The 21,522-nt window shown below is 43.9% G+C and overlaps 1 protein-coding gene across 12 annotated transcripts in view; it reads right to left on the minus strand.

The window, feature by feature from the left end:
* Positions 1-21,522, minus strand: part of ANKRD6 (ankyrin repeat domain 6) — a 191,373-nt gene that overhangs the window by 26,863 nt on the left and 142,988 nt on the right. For 6 of the 12 annotated variants that reach the window (XM_044245737.1, XM_044245728.1, XM_044245713.1 and 3 more), the window contains exons 1-3: positions 8,395-8,462; positions 5,823-6,160; positions 1,692-1,790 (exon numbers count right to left, since the gene is read on the minus strand). In XM_044245737.1, the coding sequence (XP_044101672.1) occupies positions 1,692-1,790; positions 5,823-6,116 (393 nt within the window). In that variant the 5' untranslated portion in view covers positions 6,117-6,160; positions 8,395-8,462. Of the gene's footprint in view, positions 1-1,691; positions 1,791-5,822; positions 6,161-8,394; positions 8,494-10,592; positions 10,738-21,522 lie in introns of those variants that run through there. The other 6 variants (XM_044245676.1, XM_044245668.1, XM_044245722.1 and 3 more) reach the window with 2 other exon arrangements.

Genomic DNA, 21,522 nt, shown 5'->3' on the forward strand with positions numbered 1-21,522 from the left:
AGAATCGATACATCATAGTGTATTTCTGGGGCACACCACAGCTCCTTTCTCAAATGAGGCTTCTCATCGGAATCAGAGCCCAGAAAATGATTTCACTGGCTAGTTTCTCCACTCTCCCAGAAATGGTACATAACAAATGGTACATAACATTTTTTTTTTTAATTTAAAAAAAAATGGGGAGAAGGGCAGAGGGAGAGGGGGAGAGAGAATTTTAAGCAAGCTCCACCCCCAGCACGGAGCCCGACTCAGGGCTTGATCCCATGACCCTGAGATCAGGACCTGAGCTGAATCATGTCGGATGCTTAAACGGCTGAGCCGCCCAGGCACCCCAGCAAGTACCATTTTGGATGATGTACAATAGATGCCTTAAGGCATCAGGGCTTCAATCTCTTCAGGAACCCCGGTTGAGAAAGGCTCATCCATAGGACACATTTAGCAGGAACATGACATTCATTCCTTCCCACCTCCATTACCCCTTGCTCCTGGCCCCGGAGAGCACTCTGCAAAGATCAGGCAAGTGAAGAGTCCGGCGTCATAAGCTGTCGGGCCCAGATTCTTCTCTTTTTCTTCCCCCAAATTTAATCTCACCCAGTTTAATCCAAAGTCTCAGGGACCAAAACAAATAAGCAGACCCTGAGACAAGGGTGACTTGTAAAGAAGATAAACAAGTGTTCCCCGTATGTGGCTTTTTAAATAAAAGTCAACCAATTAACACACACAGTTGGTATTTGCTTCACTTCCTCTAATAGAAATATTAAGTGCAGTGAAGTAGTGGGGTAGGGCTGAGAGGGCCAGGGTTACAGGGAGGGAGAAGCATGCAGAGGAGGGGTGGAGCTGGGCCGGGGGCAGGCGGGTGCACTGTTGGTCACATCTGGCCGCTGGCTTTGGCTTCTCTTCGTCCACACCACGAGACTGGCTGAATGGCACGGATACCCTCAAGGAGAAGGCTAGGTAGGGTCTCAAAGGCCTGGGAGTGGGGTCGTGCTAGGGAAGGTAGTGGCCATGTGTGGGCTGGCCCAGGGGACCGGCTGAACATAGCAGGAAGCAGAAGGAAAAGTGACTGGATGGGGAGCACTGGTGAGGGGCTTCTGGTGGGCTGACAACGATCTGGTTGCTCACCAGAGGCTCAGTCCGTGAAAACTCACTGAACTGCACACTTATAATTTGCATATTTTTCTGTATATGTAGGACACTTTGTTAAAAAGTTGTCTAAAAAAGTAAACACGGGCTGAACTGCACTTAATGACAAAGTTTCCTGTTTTAAGATTAACGATTTAAAAGCAATGATTAGTATAAAATATATCATTGGGATTTCTTAAACAAATGATTTTGTTCATTTTTTTCCTTCCAATACAATTCAAATTAATTCTAATATGTATATATGTATTTTTAAAGGAGGGTGAGCAAATTAATTTGAGTCCAGGGCAATGCCTTCCCCCAGCCAGGCCTCCACAGGCCTCATTATGTCTAGACTTTTTCTTTACCATTTATATATGTGGTTGCCCACTGCTGCCACAGAACAGGGGGAGGAAAAAAAGAATATGATTTGTTGGGATATGAGATACTCTTTCAAAAAAAAGTTGGGCTGGTTTATCATGTTAAAGCATGAGTGAGAAGACTTAGGAAGGATAACATCTCGAACGGTCACAAGTTCCCAAAGCAGGGTCCTCAGGCGGCCATGTCCCCATCACCTTGTCTTGGCGGTCCAGAGCACAGCCTTCCTGGATGAGCGCCGCGATGACGTCCGTGTTCCCCACCACTGTGGCCCGGTGCAAGGCAGTCTGATCCCCCTGCAGAGGGCCGTGGAGGCAGGAACGGCAGTCAGCTCTCCCAGCCCTGCCCTGCAGCACTCCCTGCCCTGCTCTGACCCACAAGGACATCTCCTGTCCTCCACGGGCGCAGACCAGCCATCAGGCCAGGCAGAGCTCTTCGGTTCGCAAACTCAGTGGGGAACGTCAAACCAACCCCAGAACAGCTTCAGAGCTGACCTCAGAATGAGTGTCAGGCACTCACCTGCCGCCCCAAGGAATGGCAGTGTTCAGAGATATGACTGTCAGGTCTGTGAAAAGTGGGTCTGAGAGCTAGACCGCGTGTGCCATGCAGTTAAGCCAGCAACCTTTACTCCCTGCTGAGTCCTCTATTTGCCTGCTCTCGTTCAGAGGCATCACGACCCGGCTGGGTCAGCTAGCAACACTCATGATTTGATGAAGGGCGCATATTTGCTGATCGACTTATATGGGCTGAGGGCAATGCAGCGATTTATAGCATGTTGTCTGACGACTCCAGGGGCTATAAGCTATCACTGCATACGTCTGTGTAGCCTCTTCTGATAGATCATGACAGCATCCTTGCTGATTCATGCTGCCTTTTCTTAGGATCAGATGCCAGGGATTGCTGACCTTCTCTTTCTGCATCAGGGCGGCAAAGGGAACTTGACCCATTCCCCTAAGTGCATTTGAGAGAAAGTAAGATGGTCCAGATAAGAGAAAGTTCCGAAGTCTGTGAGAGCACATCTCATCTCTGACATATACTCAGGAAATCAAGTCGAGACAAATTAAGTCTGGCCTGGGGTCCAAACTGGAATGGGGAGGTAAGTGAACGGTGTGGAAAACTTCTGGTAGGGAGGAAGGGGTGCAGGCAAGGGGGACAAGAGATGTGAATCCTGCACAGTCTTGGGAGATACCTGGCACTTCACTGGGCCTCAGTTTCTTAACCTGCACCTGTAAAAGGAGGGTAGGTGCTCCCCCAGGTCTGTCCCTTCCCTTTGGGTTCTAGGATTTGGCTGGTAAGAGTTCTGCACAAAACGTTCTGGTGGAGCACCAGAGGGGTAAAGGACATGCCCCGGGGCATCCCTCATCTTCCGCCCAAGAGAGGAAAGAGAGACTATTATAAGACAAAAAATATGGAGCTTTTTTAAAGAGGGTTGCAGTGATACCTATGAACTGCCTTAATGAAGTACTGCTTCTACTTACTGAACACCTTGGAATCTAGAACAAACAGCAATATGCATTAAAGTCACTTGACCCAAATAGAAATTCTGGAGGTGGATGGTCGTAATGGCTGTACAACAGTGCAAACGTGCTTAATGCCACTGAACTGTACAGTTAAAAATGGTTAAAATGGTAAATTTTATATTACATGCGTTTTATCACAATAAAAAGCACTTAATGCTATTTAAAACACACGTTTACTTTCTTAAAATTAAAAAAAAAATTTTTAAAAATTCATGAGGGGAAGAGATTTTTATTTTTCTCCTTTATAGTTTTAAATAGTTTCCTACTTTTTATACTTAACAAATACAATTTTAGCCACAGGAAAAACTGCTATTTATTAAAAGTCTACGTTGTAACAATACACTGATAATCGGACTGTCCGTGTCTCAGACTCTTTTCTCACTGTTCATGTGTAGAACGTAAGGGATTTCCACAGTGATGGGAGCACATCCAGCTCCAGTATTATGATTTGTCCACTGCCCACACCACGACTATTATGAGCCCTCCCCCTCGGAATCCTAAACCATTATTCCCATTGCACATTAGGGTTAGACTGGGTTTTCTTCTTGTCCACCTTCCCAGAGACCCCTTACTCAAAGAGAACCCTTTCTGCACGCCTGCAGTCACAAGATCGTGGCCCCTGGTAGGTGGGTGCAGGAGGCACATCAAACCATTACACACTCACTTTGAACATTCTAGGAACTGTTTCCAGAGGCCACGCACTATGTCCAAACAAGTCATCCTATGAGAAACTGTCCAAGTTTAATTTTAAAAAATCTATGGGAGAATTTCCAAGACTGCCATTTCCCCATCAGAACGGTGACAGGTCTTCCCAAAATGGGCCTCAAGTGCAACTTACAACCTGAGGAGAAAGACGGTGCTCTGGACTCGGCAAGAAGGGGAGACTGCAGCCCACCCTCTAGGGGTAAACACTGATGGGGCCATTTAAAATTCCCACAGACTGCGGGCACTCGGATCCACACTCTGCACTGATGAGAACAACCCTGTCATAGAACAGAACTTAACCATTTGATCTGTGTTGTGCACAAAGCCCGGAACTCGTGGGTCGTGTCGGCCACTCTTCGGTCCGAGCCAGAGCACGAGGGGCCTCGACCGGTTGGGGCACAGTCTTACCTAAGCCTTGCTGCAGGTCAAGTGCTTTATTTATCCTGTTTCACAAGCTGCCCCTCAATCACGAGTTTATGCAGCTGTGGAGCCAGAACATCACTATTATTTATGACTTGCTCCCAGCAGGAATCTTCCATTTTTGCTTCCCTGGAGAGGTCTTCCCTTTGTGAAACTCTCGCTCAACGAAAGAAGCTAAATCTAACTTTTGGTTTAGCCTTCAAAAGTAAATTTCCAGACGGATTATCAAGACTCAAGGAGATCTAAGGACTTGGGTGAGGCTGCCGTGAGGACACTAACTGTCCTAAGCCACTGGCACAGGTGTCTCTCCCAGAGACCCTGTAGGGGCACTGCCTGTCTCCAGACCACCGCCTCCCCTCCATCTTCACTGCCTCAGAGACCTCACTCTGAGCCCGGGGCCTGGCCTCATCAGTTGGAGAGAGACTGCGGAGAGGGCCAATGTCAGCCTTTCCCCACCGAAAGTGGCTGTCCTTCAGCCATGCTGTTAGCTTTGCAAACACTGGATGGGACGGTTCTGGAGGACTGAAGAAGGGACTTTCTCTGGCTTATGAACACCAGCTACTCCAAAGTTACGAGGATGAGAGCTGAAGGCCACTCAGAGAGACAGGAAACCTATAAGCAAAGGGCCACCCTGGGCTATCCAGCTCAGGGCTACTCTTCCCCAGAACACACAACCCAGTCAAGCGCCTGAGACTCTCAACTGAAACAGGGCCTCCTGTTTTCCTCCTATAAAATTTACTGTGGAAGTAATTTCCTCTTTGAAACAGGAAACAGAAAGCCACCAAGCGTGTCCTTAATATACACTTATTAGCAGACTCAGGCAGCAACTTTGACACAATCCTTATGTCTATATTATCTAAATACACCATGAAATTCTGAAACTTTGAAAAAAAAATGCTGGAAAAAGTATGACACGCTTAACAGCACTCAATAGTTATTTGTTCAGTAAATATTTATTGACCTACCACTACACTCCAAGGGTATCTAATTCTCATTTTATTGATAAAAAAAATTTAAAAAGCAAAAAAAACTAAGGCTCAGTGCTGTTCAGTGCCTACCCAAGCATAACCAGCTAATTTGGGATAGCATGGTTGGGCCAGAATTCAAATTGTCAAGGCTCTTTGCACTCAACTCCAAGCTATTTCCGCCCCATGAAGTCAATGAACCTCAGTGCAGGCCTTAAAAAAGATCAGCTGCCTCTTGATGGCATCCCCTGGCTGAGTGCTTAGCACAAGGCCACGGCCACTCCAGGTGCCCAAGAAGTATCTATTGAATGATTAACTACAAGGAAGCAGAAGGAAAAACACTGCAGCTGGAAACGTCGAGAGACAGCCACCTTGCAGTTTGGCACTTCAGGCTGGAACATGCTGACCTGTTTGCAAAGTGTGTGAACTGCCAGCCCTCAATGTTTCTGACATCAGTGTTGCTCACTTATGGAACTGAAAGGATTTGGAACCTCTGAGGTCTACGTCTTTCTTGTGAAATACTTTTAGTTCTCTCTCCCACGTGGTGTAAGAGTTCAGGCTCAACGCACACAGATGCCGAAGCTAAGCTCATGGAAGAAACCTGAGTCCCACTAAGACGGAACACGTCCCTCTTCAGGATGGATCCCCCCCCGTGGCACAAATGGACATGTCGCCAGGAAGCCCAGAACGGTGCAGGTGTGCAGAGCAAGTTGCTGACCTCTTTTTCTCTCTCTGATCTTCTAGGGTTCTTCCTAGCCTTTCTTCTCTGGTTTTTCTTATTTTTTTCTTCCTTCGTGGCTTTTATCTTGGCCACAGGGTCCTGGACTATTTCTGAGGCGGGGGCCGTGTGGTTGCTCATTGACCAATCAGAGATGGCATTAGAGCTCCAGTGTGAGTTGACAGGATTGGCTGGAAGCAAGAGGGAATTTTCTCCTGGAGTTGCATATTCTAAAGAACTGGTTTCCACAGGTGGAAATTCATAATAATCCCATTCCAGGCCACTGGAGGTCATTCTTCAACTAATTCTCTGTCCTTACCATGACATTAGGAATGTATCTGTAGAATATGAAGTTAGGAGTAAATTCCTCACAACATTAACATTCTCTATTTCTATCCATCATCAAGGCAGGTAACTTCTGAACTGATTTTTTTCCAAAAATGAATGTCCCACCTTCTTTAAAAAAAACACCCGTAGTTTTTGTCTGCAAATTCTTGCATGAATGTTAAAGCTGATCACCAACAGGCACAGTAAATATGAAGAGAGCCATGAACAATATCCCGGCAAGCTGCTTCAGAACTAGTGAAGATCAGCGCTACCTTCTCCTTTCCCAACCATTTTTACACTGTTTTGTTGCTGTGTTTTGTTTTGTTTTGTCTTGATTTAAGTTATCAGGGAGAAGTAATGTATACATTGTCTGATTAGGGCAAGAAGATACAAGAAAAGGCATTATTCCAATAAAGGAAATGAAGGCGCTCCTGTCTAAAGGTAGCGCTGCATTACCTTTGGCTGCCATGTCTCCCCTCCTTGGCTACCTTGTGAAAACTACTTTACTTCCTACCTTGCCCGATAGAAACACCCCAGCCTGAGAGAAACTTCTAGGAAGTTAGCATGGCTTTCGCTGCATAAGAACACAGTGATTCTTGGAGCACAAGACCTGAAGCAGGACTTGGTTAGGAATGGGTTAGCACCCTGGTGTGGGAGCCTAACCAGCATGGCCAGTGACGACTTTAATTACGCAAAGAAAAGATGTGATGCATCAAACAGGTCTACACCAGCAACCCCATGTTCTGCTTTTCTGTGGTCAGAATCTCTTCTCTCTCCTTGTATGTTCATTCCTGTCATCTAAGGAGATGATATATAATCAGGAATGTTATGATGGTTACAGTGTGGGGGAAAAATGTATTATGACTCAAGATAGAAATCAATAGCCAAAAGCTAAATCAGCATCTTTTGAAAGTAACATTTTTGATGACCCAATAGGTTCCAAATATAACCAGAGATTTATGAATAATACTGGACAGCCTTCTGCCTGTACATAAAATAATGACATTTAGTTATTTCTTTACAAATGCTGTCTGTCACATTTGTGTGTCTGCCAAGTTTTAGAACATTACACAGACAACTAAAGAAAATTAGAAGCACTTTAGTAACCTATACCCTAGCACACCTGAGGGCCTGAAATTTGATTAGCACTCTGTAACCACAGTTATTAAAGGTGAATCAGGGGCGCCTGGGTGGCTCAGTGGGTTAAGCCGCTGCCTTCGGCTCAGGTCATGATCTCAGGGTCCTGGGATCGAGTCCCGCATCGGGCTTCTGCTTCAGGAAGCCTGCTTCCTCCTCTCTCTCTCTGCCTGCCTTTCTGCCTACTTGTGATCTCTCTGTCAAATAAATAAATAAATAAATCTTTAAAAAAAAAAAAAAAGGTGAATCAGGAAGAGATTATGATAAGTGAAAATTCTGTACGATTTTGTGTTCCTCACAAAACTTATTTCTTAGAGTCTTACCACACAAATTAGAAGTGAAATTAGAAAGAGTTTCTGAAAACAGCTTCCAATCACATTATCACAGCATTTTTTCCTAATAGCTCATAGGAGGACAATTTACATAATCTTATCTATATCCTCCTCTTAGAGAACGTACTTCCTCAAAAGACAGAAGGCAACCCTGTGCACTACATGACATCACCACAAGTATCCATTTCTGATGGACTCAGGTCCATCAGAAATGGATACTTGACTCTAAAAGAGTCAGTCAGAGTCTTTCTCTAGATAATCTGAAAGAAGAGACTCAGAGACTGAGTCTTAATAAAGGCATAGCACTAGGGGGAACTCTTTCAGGAGGCTTGCATTTTCTTGGATTCAATGATATCAGTTAGTTTTTCTTTTGAACAGGTCCTCTTTACACTAAGAGAAATCAAGGTGAGAAGAGGAAAATATTAAGTTTTTAGGGCCTACTTTTTTTCTAATGGTAAGCTTGGTCAGTGACCTATTTCCAGTAGGCCTTGCCCGCACTCACTCAGGGATGTGTGTGTGTGTGTGTGTGTGTGTGTGTGGTATGTATGCTCCTTCATACTGACAGAGGATAAGGCAAAATGCCCTCTGAGGTTCTACACTTGGATGATACTAGATAGGACATGAACCATGACGGGAAAACCACCCCACCCTTACAAACTCTAGCTTGCTACCTAGAATGGATCCCAGGCTTCAAGGGGAAGTTCCTCCCACCAAGGGGACCAAGAAGTGCTAGGATGCATCCTCTACCCTCCTGCCTTATCGCAGGTTATACTCACATCATCCTGGACATCGAGGTCACAGCCAGCCTTCAGCAAGATCTGGACCACAGAAAGATGGCCCTTATTGGCAGCAAGATGAAGGGGGGTCCGGCCATGCTGTTAACGCAAAGCAAACACTGATTTCAGAATAGGCCATCAAAACCACTGTCCTGGGGGCATCTGGGTGGCTGTTGGTTGAGCTCCTCTGACTTTTGTGTCAGCTCAGATCATGATCTCGGAGTTGTGGGATTGGGCCCTGCGTCAGGCTCTGTGTTCAGCATGGAGTTTGCTTGAGATTCTCTCTTTCTCTCTGCCCCTCCCCCTGCCCTCACAGATGTGCACTCTCTCTCGAAACAAATAAATAAATCTTTTTTAAAAATGACCAGTGCTCCGGAGGGGATGGGGGCCTAGAGCAAGGTTTACATAGTGGTTGTCCCCACCCCCTTCAGTCTGATAGGCGATCCTTATAAATTTACCAAAAACTCAAATTTTTAAAAGTTTTTTAAGAATCTTATTTATTTGTCAGACAGAAAGAGAGAGAGAGAGAGAGTGCATAAGCAGGGGGAGCAGCAGAGGCAGAGGGAGAAGCAGGCTCCCCACTGAGCAAGGAGCCCAATGCAGGACTCAATCCCAGGACCCTGGGATCATGACCAGAGCCCAAGGCAGACGGTTAACCGACGAAGCCACCCAGGTGTCCCTTCACCCAAAATTCAAGTTTGTCTCAGTTAACCTTTGTTACTGGCATTGTGATAAATGAATAAAATATGCTAAAAATGTGAAGATTTCCTTCAGTGCATAATTTCTACTCCCCACTCAGCAAACACGTAGGAATATGAGGGGTTTCGTGTTTTCTCTTATTTTCTCCCTGGAGCTAATACCCAAGCGTGATGAGGTAGTCACAATGAATTGGATGGGGCAAAAGATGGGAGAGCAGTAAGTCAAGCTAATCAGCCCCAGAAAAATCTGGTTAGTAATTTTTAGAAATTGAAACTATTGGCCAAACTGTTTTGAATAGGTTCCCTCTTTTAATTTAATTAACTAATTTATCTATGCATTTCTTTATTAATTCTCCCTTTTTAAGGCAAATTTTAAAATTAAAACATATTTCAGCCATTCAAAAATATGAATAATATTTTAAATGTACATACCCACAAATCACTTAAAAATGGAAACCATAGATGTTCCTCGTGAACCCCTCCCAGATTTCATCTCCCTCCGGCTCCAGAGGTAACCATTCTTAAATTTGGTACTCTCCATTCTTTTACCATTTATTATATTTTACTACACATTTATTGCCATAAATAATAAACATGGTTTTACTTATTTTAGAACTGTAAAGAAATAGTATTAAACCTTTTTATCATTTGGCAGTTTTCTTGTCCAATATTATATATTTTAGATTTTTTTTTCATTTTGTCAAATGGAGTCCCGGTTCATTTATTCATTATTCAACGACTCTCTACTGACGGGCATCAAGGTTCTTTTCAGTGGTTTGCAGAACACCTTCGTGTACACGTGTCTCTGTGCCTCTGAGGAGGCTTCTTAGCCCTGTTGTTGGGTCACAGAGGTGACTGTCCTTCAACAGCCCTAACATGCAGGCTCCTGAGGTACGACACGGGGTGACACCTAGAATAACTCTCTTCAGTGTAAATCAACTATGCAGAGAACTGACCTTGCCAAACTCCAAAGTCCTCAAATTCTTAAGGAAACATTATGTTCCCTTTGCTTTCTCCCTCACATTCTCTGTGAAGGAATGTTCTCCCTGCTGCTTCAAAAATCATTTTGAAACACACACGCATGTTGAAACACACCCTATGCATCTCATATGGGTCTCTTAATACTGGGATAATAGTCTCTTACCACCTTCCAGCACCTCGATAAAACTTTCCAAAGAACTTTATTGATATTCTAGCAGGATAAACCCATTAATGATCTCCACAAAGTGTCAGTTTGCCGTAGGCAACTAGGTGTGGAGGAAAACAGAGAGAGCAGACCACAAAGGATCTTAATTTCTACCCATGAAATGCAATCAAAGCACTAGAATGATTCTGTTAAAGAAAGAGGTCAGAGCTCACTTTAAAATTAGAATTCTTAATTAAGAAAAAAGTTGCTCCCAAGAAAGTGGGCTATAAAAAGCCTTCATCAAAAGGCAGTGTCTGAGAGGAGTTGGAGTGACCTTCCCTGGCTAGCAATGGTCTCAGTGCACACTGCTTCACCTTGATTCTTTCAGGGGAAGGTCCACAGCCGATCAGATGGAGCAAAGCAAGCGAGTTCCATTCACTGGGCCTAGTCCCAGGTTCCATCTGTTATCACAAGTCCTTGTTGAGGACATCAGATAATGACCTTCAGCAAGTTCCTAAGGCATTATGAAACACGGGGACGTTTGTCACGTTTGTGAGGAGACAGATGCTTGTGCTGTGAGGAAGGCCGACAGGATGGTGGGACACAAGGGCTTCTGAGCAACCAGAAAAATCTAAAAACTCTGATGGGGAGAAGTCTTTGCGGAGATCCTGGAAAAGAGGACAAAGGACAAGGAGTCTCTGGGTGTCAGGTCAAGGAAGCCCAAGCAATATCCTCGCCAACAACCAGATATGACTGGTTGGAAGTTGAGGCCCAAGGAGGCAAAAGGGTTTGTCCAAGTAAACACAATCAGAAGGCAGAAGGAGATGCTGCTGTGGTTCAAACCAGGTCCCATCGAGGAGGGCACTTTAGAGACTATGAATCGCTGACAAGATAGGCCTGGACTAGAGGCACCTTCCTGATCCAGAGTCAGCAGAGACTCCCCTCTGTGGTGAAAGGACAGGCTGGAGGCAGTGGAGCCTCCTGACAACAAGCCCAGCTCAAATCCCAGCTCTGACTAATAGCACCTGTGTGACTTTGTGCACGACGCTCTCCTAAGCCCATTTTCTCACCTATAAAATAGGAAGAGCCTCCACTATCCACCCCATAAAAGCTAGAAATAGGATACATGGGGTAATATCCACTATCTAAGGTGGATTCTCCTTCCCTCCAGCTATCCTCAGCCCTAACCCCTGAAGACACCCTAACTGTTCCCTCTCCCCCTTGTTAGCCCTGCCCATCTGCCTTAGCAAAGACCGGTGGGATATTTTCAATGGCAAACAGACCTGCGTGAAGGGTTGGAAATGAGATCACTTACACAGTTAGATGAGCTCCAGCTGAAGGGTCAAGGTTCCTACAGACCAGTCCTTTTTATATATTTTTTTTAATTTTTAAATTTTTTTTAAATTTTTTTTTTTTTTAAAGATTTTATTCATTTATTTGACAGAGATCACAAGTAGGCAGAGATGCAGGCAGAGAGAGGAGGAAGCAGGTTCCCCGCTGAGCAGAGAGCCCGACGTGGGGCTCGATCCCAGGACCCTGGGATCATGACCTGAGCCGAAGGCAGAGGCTTTAACCCACTGAGCCACCCAGGCGCCCCTTTTTATATTTTTTAAGAGGGGAGGGGCAGAGGGAGAAGGAGAAAGAGAATCTTTTTTTTATTTTTTTTAAAGACTATTTATTTATTTGACAGACAGATTACAAGCAGGCAGAGAGGCAGGCAGAGAGAGAGAGGAGGAAGCCGACTCCCTGCTGAGCAGAGCCCAATGCGGGGCTCGATCCCATGACCCTGGGATCATGACCTGAGCTGAAGGCAGAGGCTTTAACCCGCTGAGCCACCCAGGCGCCCCGAGAAAGAGAATCTTAAGCAGGCTCCACACTCAGCACAGAGCCTGACATAGCGCTCAATCTCATGACCCTGAAATCATGACCTGAGCTGAAGTCAAGAGTTGGATGCTTAACGGACTGGGTCACGCGGGTGCCCCTCCTGCCAGCCAGTCTTGATCCACTTGTCCACTTCCATTTTGAAACACAGCCTGTGGTTTCCAGTTTTTGCATCTCTGCTGTACAGGCATTCTTCCTGGGAATGCCCCTCTCCAAACTATGCCTTCTGTGATTCCCCAAGAAGCACCCCAGACTGTCTTCTCTGTTCCCACAGCAACTCAGCTTCCTCTTTTTTGTTTTGACATTCTGTTTTCAGTGTCACCCTGGGCCCTGGTTTTTCCTTCCAACTAGGCCATGATCTGTCTGAGGGCAGATTCATGCCTTCCATGAATGATGAAGCAAGTTGACTCTGGGGTGGGATGTGCCATGTCAAAGAGGAGTCCATGTTCCTCAACCACAGGGGCACAGGAGCGAATTCCAGTTCCCCAGGCTTGACCTCAAAGAAATGGAGAGCATGGGGGTGGCTGTGGACTCCAAGTTTTGGGATGTCCCAGCCCCGCAGGAAGTTTAGATACCTAGGGGCTTCATAAGCGTTGAAGCAGATGCAACAAGGACATGGGTACTTCTCTAGGAGGGTCAGTGTCCCCCTTGCATGTCTGGCTCCTTTCATGGCATCAGGTGAAAGTACAGTAGCACAAAGGCAGAAGTAATCGGCTTCCCGCTAAGTCTGATGCTGTCCCACTCCTGTGCCCTCGGGTTTCCTAGTTTCCTATGCAAGACCAACTCCCTTAACACACACACACTCACACTCACACATCATCCACTAAAGGTGGAGAGGAAGAAAGAAGCAGAAATATATTTGGTTTTCCAGAACATCATATTATGAAAAGCAATAAAAGTCAAGCCAATCAGAAAAGTCACTGCTTGACCCAGCACACAAAGACACCCCAAGGTCATGCCTAACAAATGGAGAGGGCTGCCATCTCCCTAAGTGTGAGGGGGCAAATAATAACGGACCCTTAGAGGGAGTCTCTGAATGACTCAGACCCAGGATGCATCTGTTCTCATCTTCATGCCCGCAGGACTGGCCAGTGGAAGAAATGGGAAAAGGAGAAAAGACTGTGAACTGTGAATGATAGGAGGAAGATGTTCTTTTTTTTTTTTTTTTTAAAGATTTTATTTATTTATTTGACAGATAGAAATCACAAGTAGACTGAGAGGCAGGCAGAGAGAGAGAGAGGGAAGCAGGCTCCCTGCTGAGCAGAGAGCCCCATGCGGGACTCGATCCCAGGACCCTGAGATCATGACCTGAGCCGAAGGCAGCGGCTTAACCCCCTGAGCCACCCAGGCGCCCCAGGAGGAAGATGTTCTTGAAGCATCATCCATTTGTCCTGGGACCTTCCCTAGTCCAATGACCCGTTCAATTCAACGTAACTCAACCCAGGCTCTGGAGGGCTCCGGGAGACTGCTAATAATATGGACAAGAGGAAGAAACAGTAGCAGCTAACACTTATGGGGGTACTTACTATGTGGTATCTTAAGAATTTTACATGTGTTAGCTCATTCAGTCCTCCCCGCAACACTATGAGGTAGGCACTATCACTAAGATGAGGAACTTCCATTTCACAGATGACAAAACTGAGGCATGGAGGGATCCTGTCCATTTTTCTGTGTCATAAAGCAAGTAATTTGAGCCTGGATTCACTCCTAAGCCATCTGACTCTGGCCCCCATGCTCTGACCCACCGTTCTACCTGCTGCCCACTTTCTGGCCATGGGGGGCCTCTCTCCTGGCAGAAGGGTTCATCTCTCACTGTTAGGAAGCTCCCGAGGCTCCCAGATGATGACCTCTGGAAATAACCTGGTTTTCTTAGACTCTCAAGGACAAAGAGAGAGTTTTTCTATTCTCACCCTGCATCGAATCACTTGAGTAAGTTGGTCTGTATATCTGCCCGCCTATACTGATGCCCGAACCCCACCACCAGAGTTTCTGACACCGCTTTCTGTGCTAGGGTCCCAGCATCCGTTGTCATACACCCTCCCCAGGTGATTCTAATGAGTGACCCAGGCAGAGAACCACAGGACCAGTTGAAGAGGGGCCAGGATAATCCTCTCCAAGGCAGCTACAGGCCCTCGGGTGAAACCTGCCACATCGGGCCTGCCCAAGCAAGAGTCATTCCTCTAGCTACATTCTTCCTGAGGCTCTCAACCCCACCTGTCAGGACAAAACACTAAAATACTGCACAGCACGACCCAGAGTTGCTGTTTCTTGAGAGAATGTGAGCAATATAATGACATTACTAAAAATTTGGAAAATCAAAAATCTGTAATTCTACCACCCAATACAACTATTATCATTTTTTCCAATTATTAACTTTTATTTATTTATTTAAGAGAGAGACAGAGAGTGCTCAAGAGCACAGAGGGGAGGGGAGGGAAAGGAAAAGGGAAAGAATCCCAGGCACACTCTGCACTGAGCGGGGACCCCAAAAAAGGGCTCAATCTCCTAACCCTGAGATCATGACCTGAGCCAAAATCAAGAGTTGGATGCTTGACTGAGCCAACTTTGCTCATTTTTATTCATACTTTTTCAGTGCATCTTTTCTACTGATGCTTTTGCATTGTTATATCAATAGTCACATATAACTCATATAACATCCATCAATAGTCACATAACTTTCTTGCTTTTTATATTAATTCTATACCTTAAACCAGTGGTTCTCAAACCTTATTGGGCAGCAGAATCTCCTGGAGGGCTTGTTAAAAGCCAGATATCTGGGCCCCCTTCCAGAGTTTCTGATTCCATAGGTGTGGGGTGGAGACTAAGAATTTGCATTTCTTTTTTTTTTTTTTTAAGATTTTATTTATTTATTTGACAGAGACAGAGATCACAACTAGGCAGAGAGGCAGGTGGGGGGGGGTGATGAGGAAGCAGGCTCCCCGCTGAGCAGAGAGCCTGATGCAGGGCTTGATGCCAGGACCCTGAGATCATGACCTGAGCGGAAGGCCGAAGCTTAACCCACTGAGCCACCCAGGCAGCACAGAATTTGCATTTCTAACAAGTTCCCAGGAGAGGCAAATGTTGCTAGTAGGGGACGACATTTTGAGAGCCACTGGTGTAAATCACTGGTTTTTAAGCTGTTTGCACATCAAATTCACTTGAAATCTTAAAATAAGAACAAACCCAAAATTTACCCCAAAGGACTGTATTGTATCAGCCTGGGCTTGGGTGATACGAATATGAGTGTGCTGTTTTTAAGTTCCAGGTGATTCTAATGTGCAGCCAGAAGTTATAAACCCCTGTCTTGGACCCTTTAACGGTGCCAGTTGCTCTGGCCTGCCTGGTATCAGGAGAGGCCAGCTGAGACCAGCAGTTGTGAAAGGACCCAGGACCCTGCAGGGGATGCAAATTTCCCTTGATCTAACCAGGGCGAGACAGAGACTCAGCACCTGTCCACCTCCAGGGAACTAAACGGCAAAGGGCCTGGACATGTTGCCAGGCAATAACCACAAAAAAGTGGCCCCAGTGTCAATGAGTCCGGGGCTCTGGTCTAGGGTGCTACTTTGTTCTGGCAGGTCAGCCCAGTGGGTCCCAGCTTCCAGGAGAACTACTGCATGGGAACAGCAGACAGAGTCCTGTTCCAGCAGGCGACCTGTAAATTACACTCACCAGTACCATACAGGGTGTGCAGAATGAAGGGATCCCTGCTGTTCATTCATAAGAGGCCAACCCCAGCTGGAGGGGCTAGGCTCTGTCGGGGAGCATTCCAGGAGGAGGATTCCTGTTCAGATAAAGATCTCTTACCAGTGGGGATGACAAGGGAGACCAGCCAAAGGTAATGAGCTTAAAATATACCTTGAAAGGAAGCGGAGGTGTTCTGTTCCCAGCAGGTGTTCAGAAACGGTGCTTAACCCTTCTCACCCAACAACCCCAGGCAAGGCCTCTATTGGGGAGGCCTCCTAAGGAAGGGCTGAGTCCCAGGGAGGGCGACCAGGGACCATGTGAGAACCACAACAGATAGAAGCCTGACAGACTCCTTTTCTATAGACTCCATGGGGCCATGACCCTGGTCAATTATTACTCTAGCCAAGATCCAGATGTTGAGTCCCGGCTCCTGTCTCGTGCTGAGGTGTCCCAGATTTAGTAGCGAGCAGGCTCTTCAGACCGATAAGACCTGTGCCGTGAATGATAAGCCCTGACCCTCCAGCAGCTGCCTGGTCTAACAGAGCAGGCCTGAAAAGTGAGAAGGCGATATATACAAATGTCGAATCATTATGTTGTTTGCCTGTAACTAATATAATGCTGTATGTCAATTACATCTCAGTAAAACAGTGAGAAGAAAGGGTGCTGTGCTTACCCATTCTTGGAACACCATCTTTAGCTAATGATATGTTTATGACCAAAGTCACACAGAGACTTGGGCAGAACCCAAAGGAATAAAAAGGCCAGAAACTCTGAAGAGAGGAGAGGCAAGGGTGAAGGAACCGGAACACCATAGCTCAAAGAAATAAAACAATTAAACCGTCTTAATTGGAGGCTGTTACAAGGTTGGCAGTTGCACAGATGTTACCCACGTGAAGGTAAACTGTTCAGGGGGAAATGCAGGTTAGATACCATAATAACTTCAAAATGACAATGCTTCCTTTCTTCAGGAGATCATGAAATCGATCAGGGTCATGCAATCTTTACTGAGGCAAGAAAGAGCTGTCTGTATTATCTGTGGCATTAAAGAAAGAAGCAAAGAAAGAGAAAGGTAGGAGGCAGGAAAGATGCAAGGCTGGGAACATAAGAGTGACGTATTTTAGAAACAATATAACGATCAGATTGATAAGGGCCTGAGAGTTTAATTTGGAGGAGTATAGTAAGGCTAACAGAGGTTCTAGGACTTTGCAAGATCACAAATTCAGTTTCTGGCAGAGCTACATAGAGCTAGAATTCTGGCCCTTGGACCATCATTTAGATTTTAAGTTGTAGAAAACCCCCACCAGGGGTAGCTGGGTGGCTCACTCAGTTAAGCATCTGCCTTCAACTAAGGTCATGATTTCGGGTTCCTGGGATCAAGCCCCTTATCAGGCTTCCTGCTCAGCTGGGAGCCTGCTTCTGCCTCTGTCTCTTGTTCTCTTGTTCACTCTTTCGCAAATGAATAAGTAAAATCTTAAGAACAGAAAGAAAGAAAACCCCCACCATCTTTCTTAGGTGTCCCGAGACAGTCCTCTTCTCAGACACAGTATTCTCCAAATCTCCACTGCAGGGAATGGTGTAGCTTTGGGAGGAAAAATTCAGTCCTTCTCAGGCTTATGATTCAATGAAAATAAAGTTATGAAGGCATTCAGAAGAAAATGGGCAAAGAAAAAGTGCCACGGATCAAAGGAGACTGAGACAATAGAACTTTTTATTTAAAAAAAAAAAAAGTTGATAGTTTCAAAAGCCTTCAGAGGAGCTCCTGGGTGGCTCAGTCGGTTAACCATCTGACTCCTGAGTTTGGCTCAGATTATCATCTCAGGTGAGATCGAGCCCTGCACTGGGCTCCTCACTGGACATGGAGTCTACTTGAGATTCTCTCTCCTGGGCACCTGGGTGGCTCAGTGAGTTAAAGCCTCTGCCTTCGGCTCAGGTCATGATCCAAGGGTCCTGGGATTAAGCCCCGTATCATATCGGGCTCTCTGCTCAGTGGGGAGCCTGCTTCCCCCCGACCCCTGCCTGCCTCTCTGCCTATTTGTGATCTCTATCAAATAAATATAAAATCTTTAAAAAAAAATTCTCTTCCTCAGTCCCTCCCCCCTAAAATAAACAAACAAACATAAATAAATAAATAGCTTCAGAGCTTTGCTCGTTGGAAAAGAATTTTGTCTACCTATCTACTTGGATGAGTAACTTATCATATCGTAATGAGACTATAGGTGATAAAAAAAAATAGTGAGACATTAAATACCTTGGATGACAAAAATTAGGATCCAAGAAAACCTGGACAAAGTGAAATGGGGGTAGATGTAAAATTCCTGTGCTGAGGATCAATAGCCCAATCACCCAAGGGCAGGGGTACAGGAACTGTCCCATAAAATAATCCTCCTTCTTCCATGATCGGAATCCTACGCCAAAAGTTTCATAATATTTCTCTAAGTCTTACTCTGGGGATGGCCTGATAATCATAAATAATTTAGAAAGATGATTTGAAATGTATATTGTTAGGAATCAAGTATTCAAATATAATGACTTAATAATAAATAGTTCCTTTTGAGGTGATCCAGTAACTGCAAGGGTTGGGCTTGCTTCTAGAAAAATCCACCAGCAAGAAGAACCAAAATATTTCAGGCAACTTAATTGGCTATTAAGGATTCCATCCGCTTCTGTAGTACATCTGTCCCTAAGTGATACAGCTTCACTTAATGGCCTCCGTTTTCCTCCACAGGTAGCCACTTAGACAACACTTTCAACTGGTTGATGCACTGACAGAGCAAAACATGGTAGTTCAATGCATGATGAGCTATGGTCAAGAGATATGAACTGTCCTCTCATATTTTCTGTTTTTTTACTACAAACCACAGTCTTTTCAGCAACTATTAATAAAATCATGTAGTTTTTCTCCTTTAATTTTAGTATACTGAATTATGGAACAATCCATGAATTCCTAGACCAAATTCCATGTGATCACACTGTATTCTTCTTTTGATAAATGCTGTATCCTTCTAGTAATGTTATTAAGAATTTTTGTATCTATATTTGTAAGTGAGACTGATCTATACTTCTCGTACTGTATCTTTCTTTCTCTCTCATTCATATTTACTTAGTTTCTGTATTCAGGTTGTGCTGGTGTCACAGACTAAATCTAGCTTTCCATTTTGTTCTAGGATTTACAATAGTTTAAATAACAATGGAGCCAATTTTTTTTTGTTGTTAAAAGGCAGAACAGGGCTAACCATTTGGCCCTAGTACTTTTTAAAGTTACATCTTCAGGGTGCCTGGGTGGTGTGGTTGATTAAGCGACTGCCTTCGGCTCAGGTCATGATCCTGGTGTCATGGGATAGAGTCCCCACATCAGGCTCCCTGCTCAGCAGGGAGTCTGCTTCTCCCGAAGACCTCTCTCCTCTCATGCTCTCTCTCTCTCTTTCCCTCAAACAAATAAATAAAAATCTTAAAAAAATAAAGTTACATCTTTAATTATGTTTCTAATCTTTTCTATGGTAATTAGACTATTTAAGTTTTTTGCTTCTTCTTGGGTCAATTTGTTACTGTTTTTTTTATTGTAGTAAAGTATACATAACATAAAATTCACTATTTTAACCATTTAGGTGTACAATTCATTACATATAGTCACAATGTTGTACAACAATCACCACTATCAAATTCCAAGTTTTGGGGGTATCTGGGTGGCCCAGTCAGTTAAGCACTTAACTCTTGATCTCAGCTCAGGTCTTGATCTCAAGATCGTGAGTTCAAGCCCCACACTGGGCTCCACACTGGGCATGGAGCCTACTTAAAATTTTTTTTTTTTAAATTTTTTTATAAATTAACAAATTAAAATACAGAAATACAAAAAAAACCAGAAATACATAAATTCCAAATATTTTCATTATTCCAACAAACTATATCCATTAAACAATAATTCTCCATCCCCACAGCTCCTCTCAGCCCCTGCGAACCTCTATTCTATTTTCTGTCTCTATGAATTTGTCTATTCTAAGTACTTCAAGTGGAATTATACAAAAGGTGTCCTTTTGTATCAGTCTTATTTCACTTAGTATGTCTTCAAGGTTCATCCATGTTGTAGCATGTGTCAGAATTTCATTCCTTTTTCAAGCTGAATAATATTCCATTTCATGAGTACAGAACATCTTGTTTGTCCTTTAATCTGTTGATGGACATATGGGTTGCTTCCACTTTTGCTATTGCAAATAATGCCGTATGAACATGGGTGTACAAACATCTCTTCTAATCCCTGCCCTCACTTCTTTTGCATGTATACCTAGAAGTGGAATTGACAAATTATATGCTAATCCTATGTTTAACTTTTTGAGGAACCACCATACCATTTTCCAGAGTAGTCATACAAGTTTACATTTCTGCCAGCAATGTGCAAGTGTTCTAATGTCTCCACGTTCTTAAAACACTTCTTTTCTGTTTGCTTTGTTTGATAATAGCAATTCTAATGAGTGTGAGGCATCACATTATGATTTTTATGGATATTTCCCTAATGACATTTCCCTATTAAATATCTTATCAAGTGCTTATTGACCATTTATAGATCTTTGGAGAAACAGCCATTCAAGTGCTTTGCTTATTTTAAAAATTGACCTGTATTCACAAATCAATCAATGAGATACACGATATCAAGAAGAGAAAGAATAAGAACTATACGGTCATTTCAATAGTGAAGAAAAAGCACTTGACAAAGTACAACATCCATTCATGATAAAAACTCTCAACAAAGTAGGCTTAGAGGAAACAAACCACAACATAATAAAGGCCATACATGACAAACCCACTCCTAACATCATACTCAATGGTGAAAAACCGAGAACTTCTCCCCTAAGGTCAGGAACAAGACAAGGATGTCCACTCTCATCACTTCTATTCAGTATAATACTGGAACTCCTAGCCACAGCAATCAGACAAGGAAGTATTTAACGTGTTTTCATTTGATTATTTGTCAGCTGTATATTCTCTTCAGTGAAATGTCTCTTCGGGTCTTTTGTCCATTTTCTAACAGGATTGTTCATTATTTTACTGTTGAATTATAATAGTTTTTTTATACATTCAGGTCTTGTCAAATATGTGGTTTGCAAATGTTTTCTCCCAGACTGTTGGTTGCCTTTTCGTCTTCTTAATGGAGTTCTTCACACAGCAGAAGTTTTTAAATTTAATGAGATCCACTTTATCAAGTTTTCCTTTCATGTATCATGTTTTAGGTGTAAAGTCTAAGAACTCTTTGCCTGGTCCTAGATCCTGAAGATTTTCTGATTTTTTCCTAAAATCTTTATTATTTTACATTTAAGGTCATGATCCATTTTGGGTTAATTTCTGCATACAGCATTCAGTTCATTTTCTAAAACTACGGATGTCCACTCGCTCCAACATCATTTACGGAAAGTTCCTCTACTGAATTCCTTTTGCTCCTTTGTGAAAAATCAGTTGAACATATTTGTGTGGGTCTATTTCTGGGTTCTTAATTGTGTTTTATTGATCTCTGTGTCCATCCTTCCATCAACACCACATTCTCTCAATAACTACACCTACATTTTCAGCCCTAATATCAAATAGAGTAATTCCTCTCAATATACTTTTTTTAAAGCTATTCTATGGTCTATGCCTCTCCACATACATTTTAGAATCTGCCTGTCTATGTGTACAAAAATCACTTTGCTGGAATTTTAAAAGAAACTACATTTAACCTACAGATAAAATTAGAGAGGACTGTTATCTTCA

The sequence above is a fragment of the Neovison vison genome, chromosome 1 (assembly GCF_020171115.1).
Source record: "Neovison vison isolate M4711 chromosome 1, ASM_NN_V1, whole genome shotgun sequence".
Taxonomy (NCBI): Eukaryota; Metazoa; Chordata; class Mammalia; order Carnivora; family Mustelidae; genus Neogale; species Neogale vison.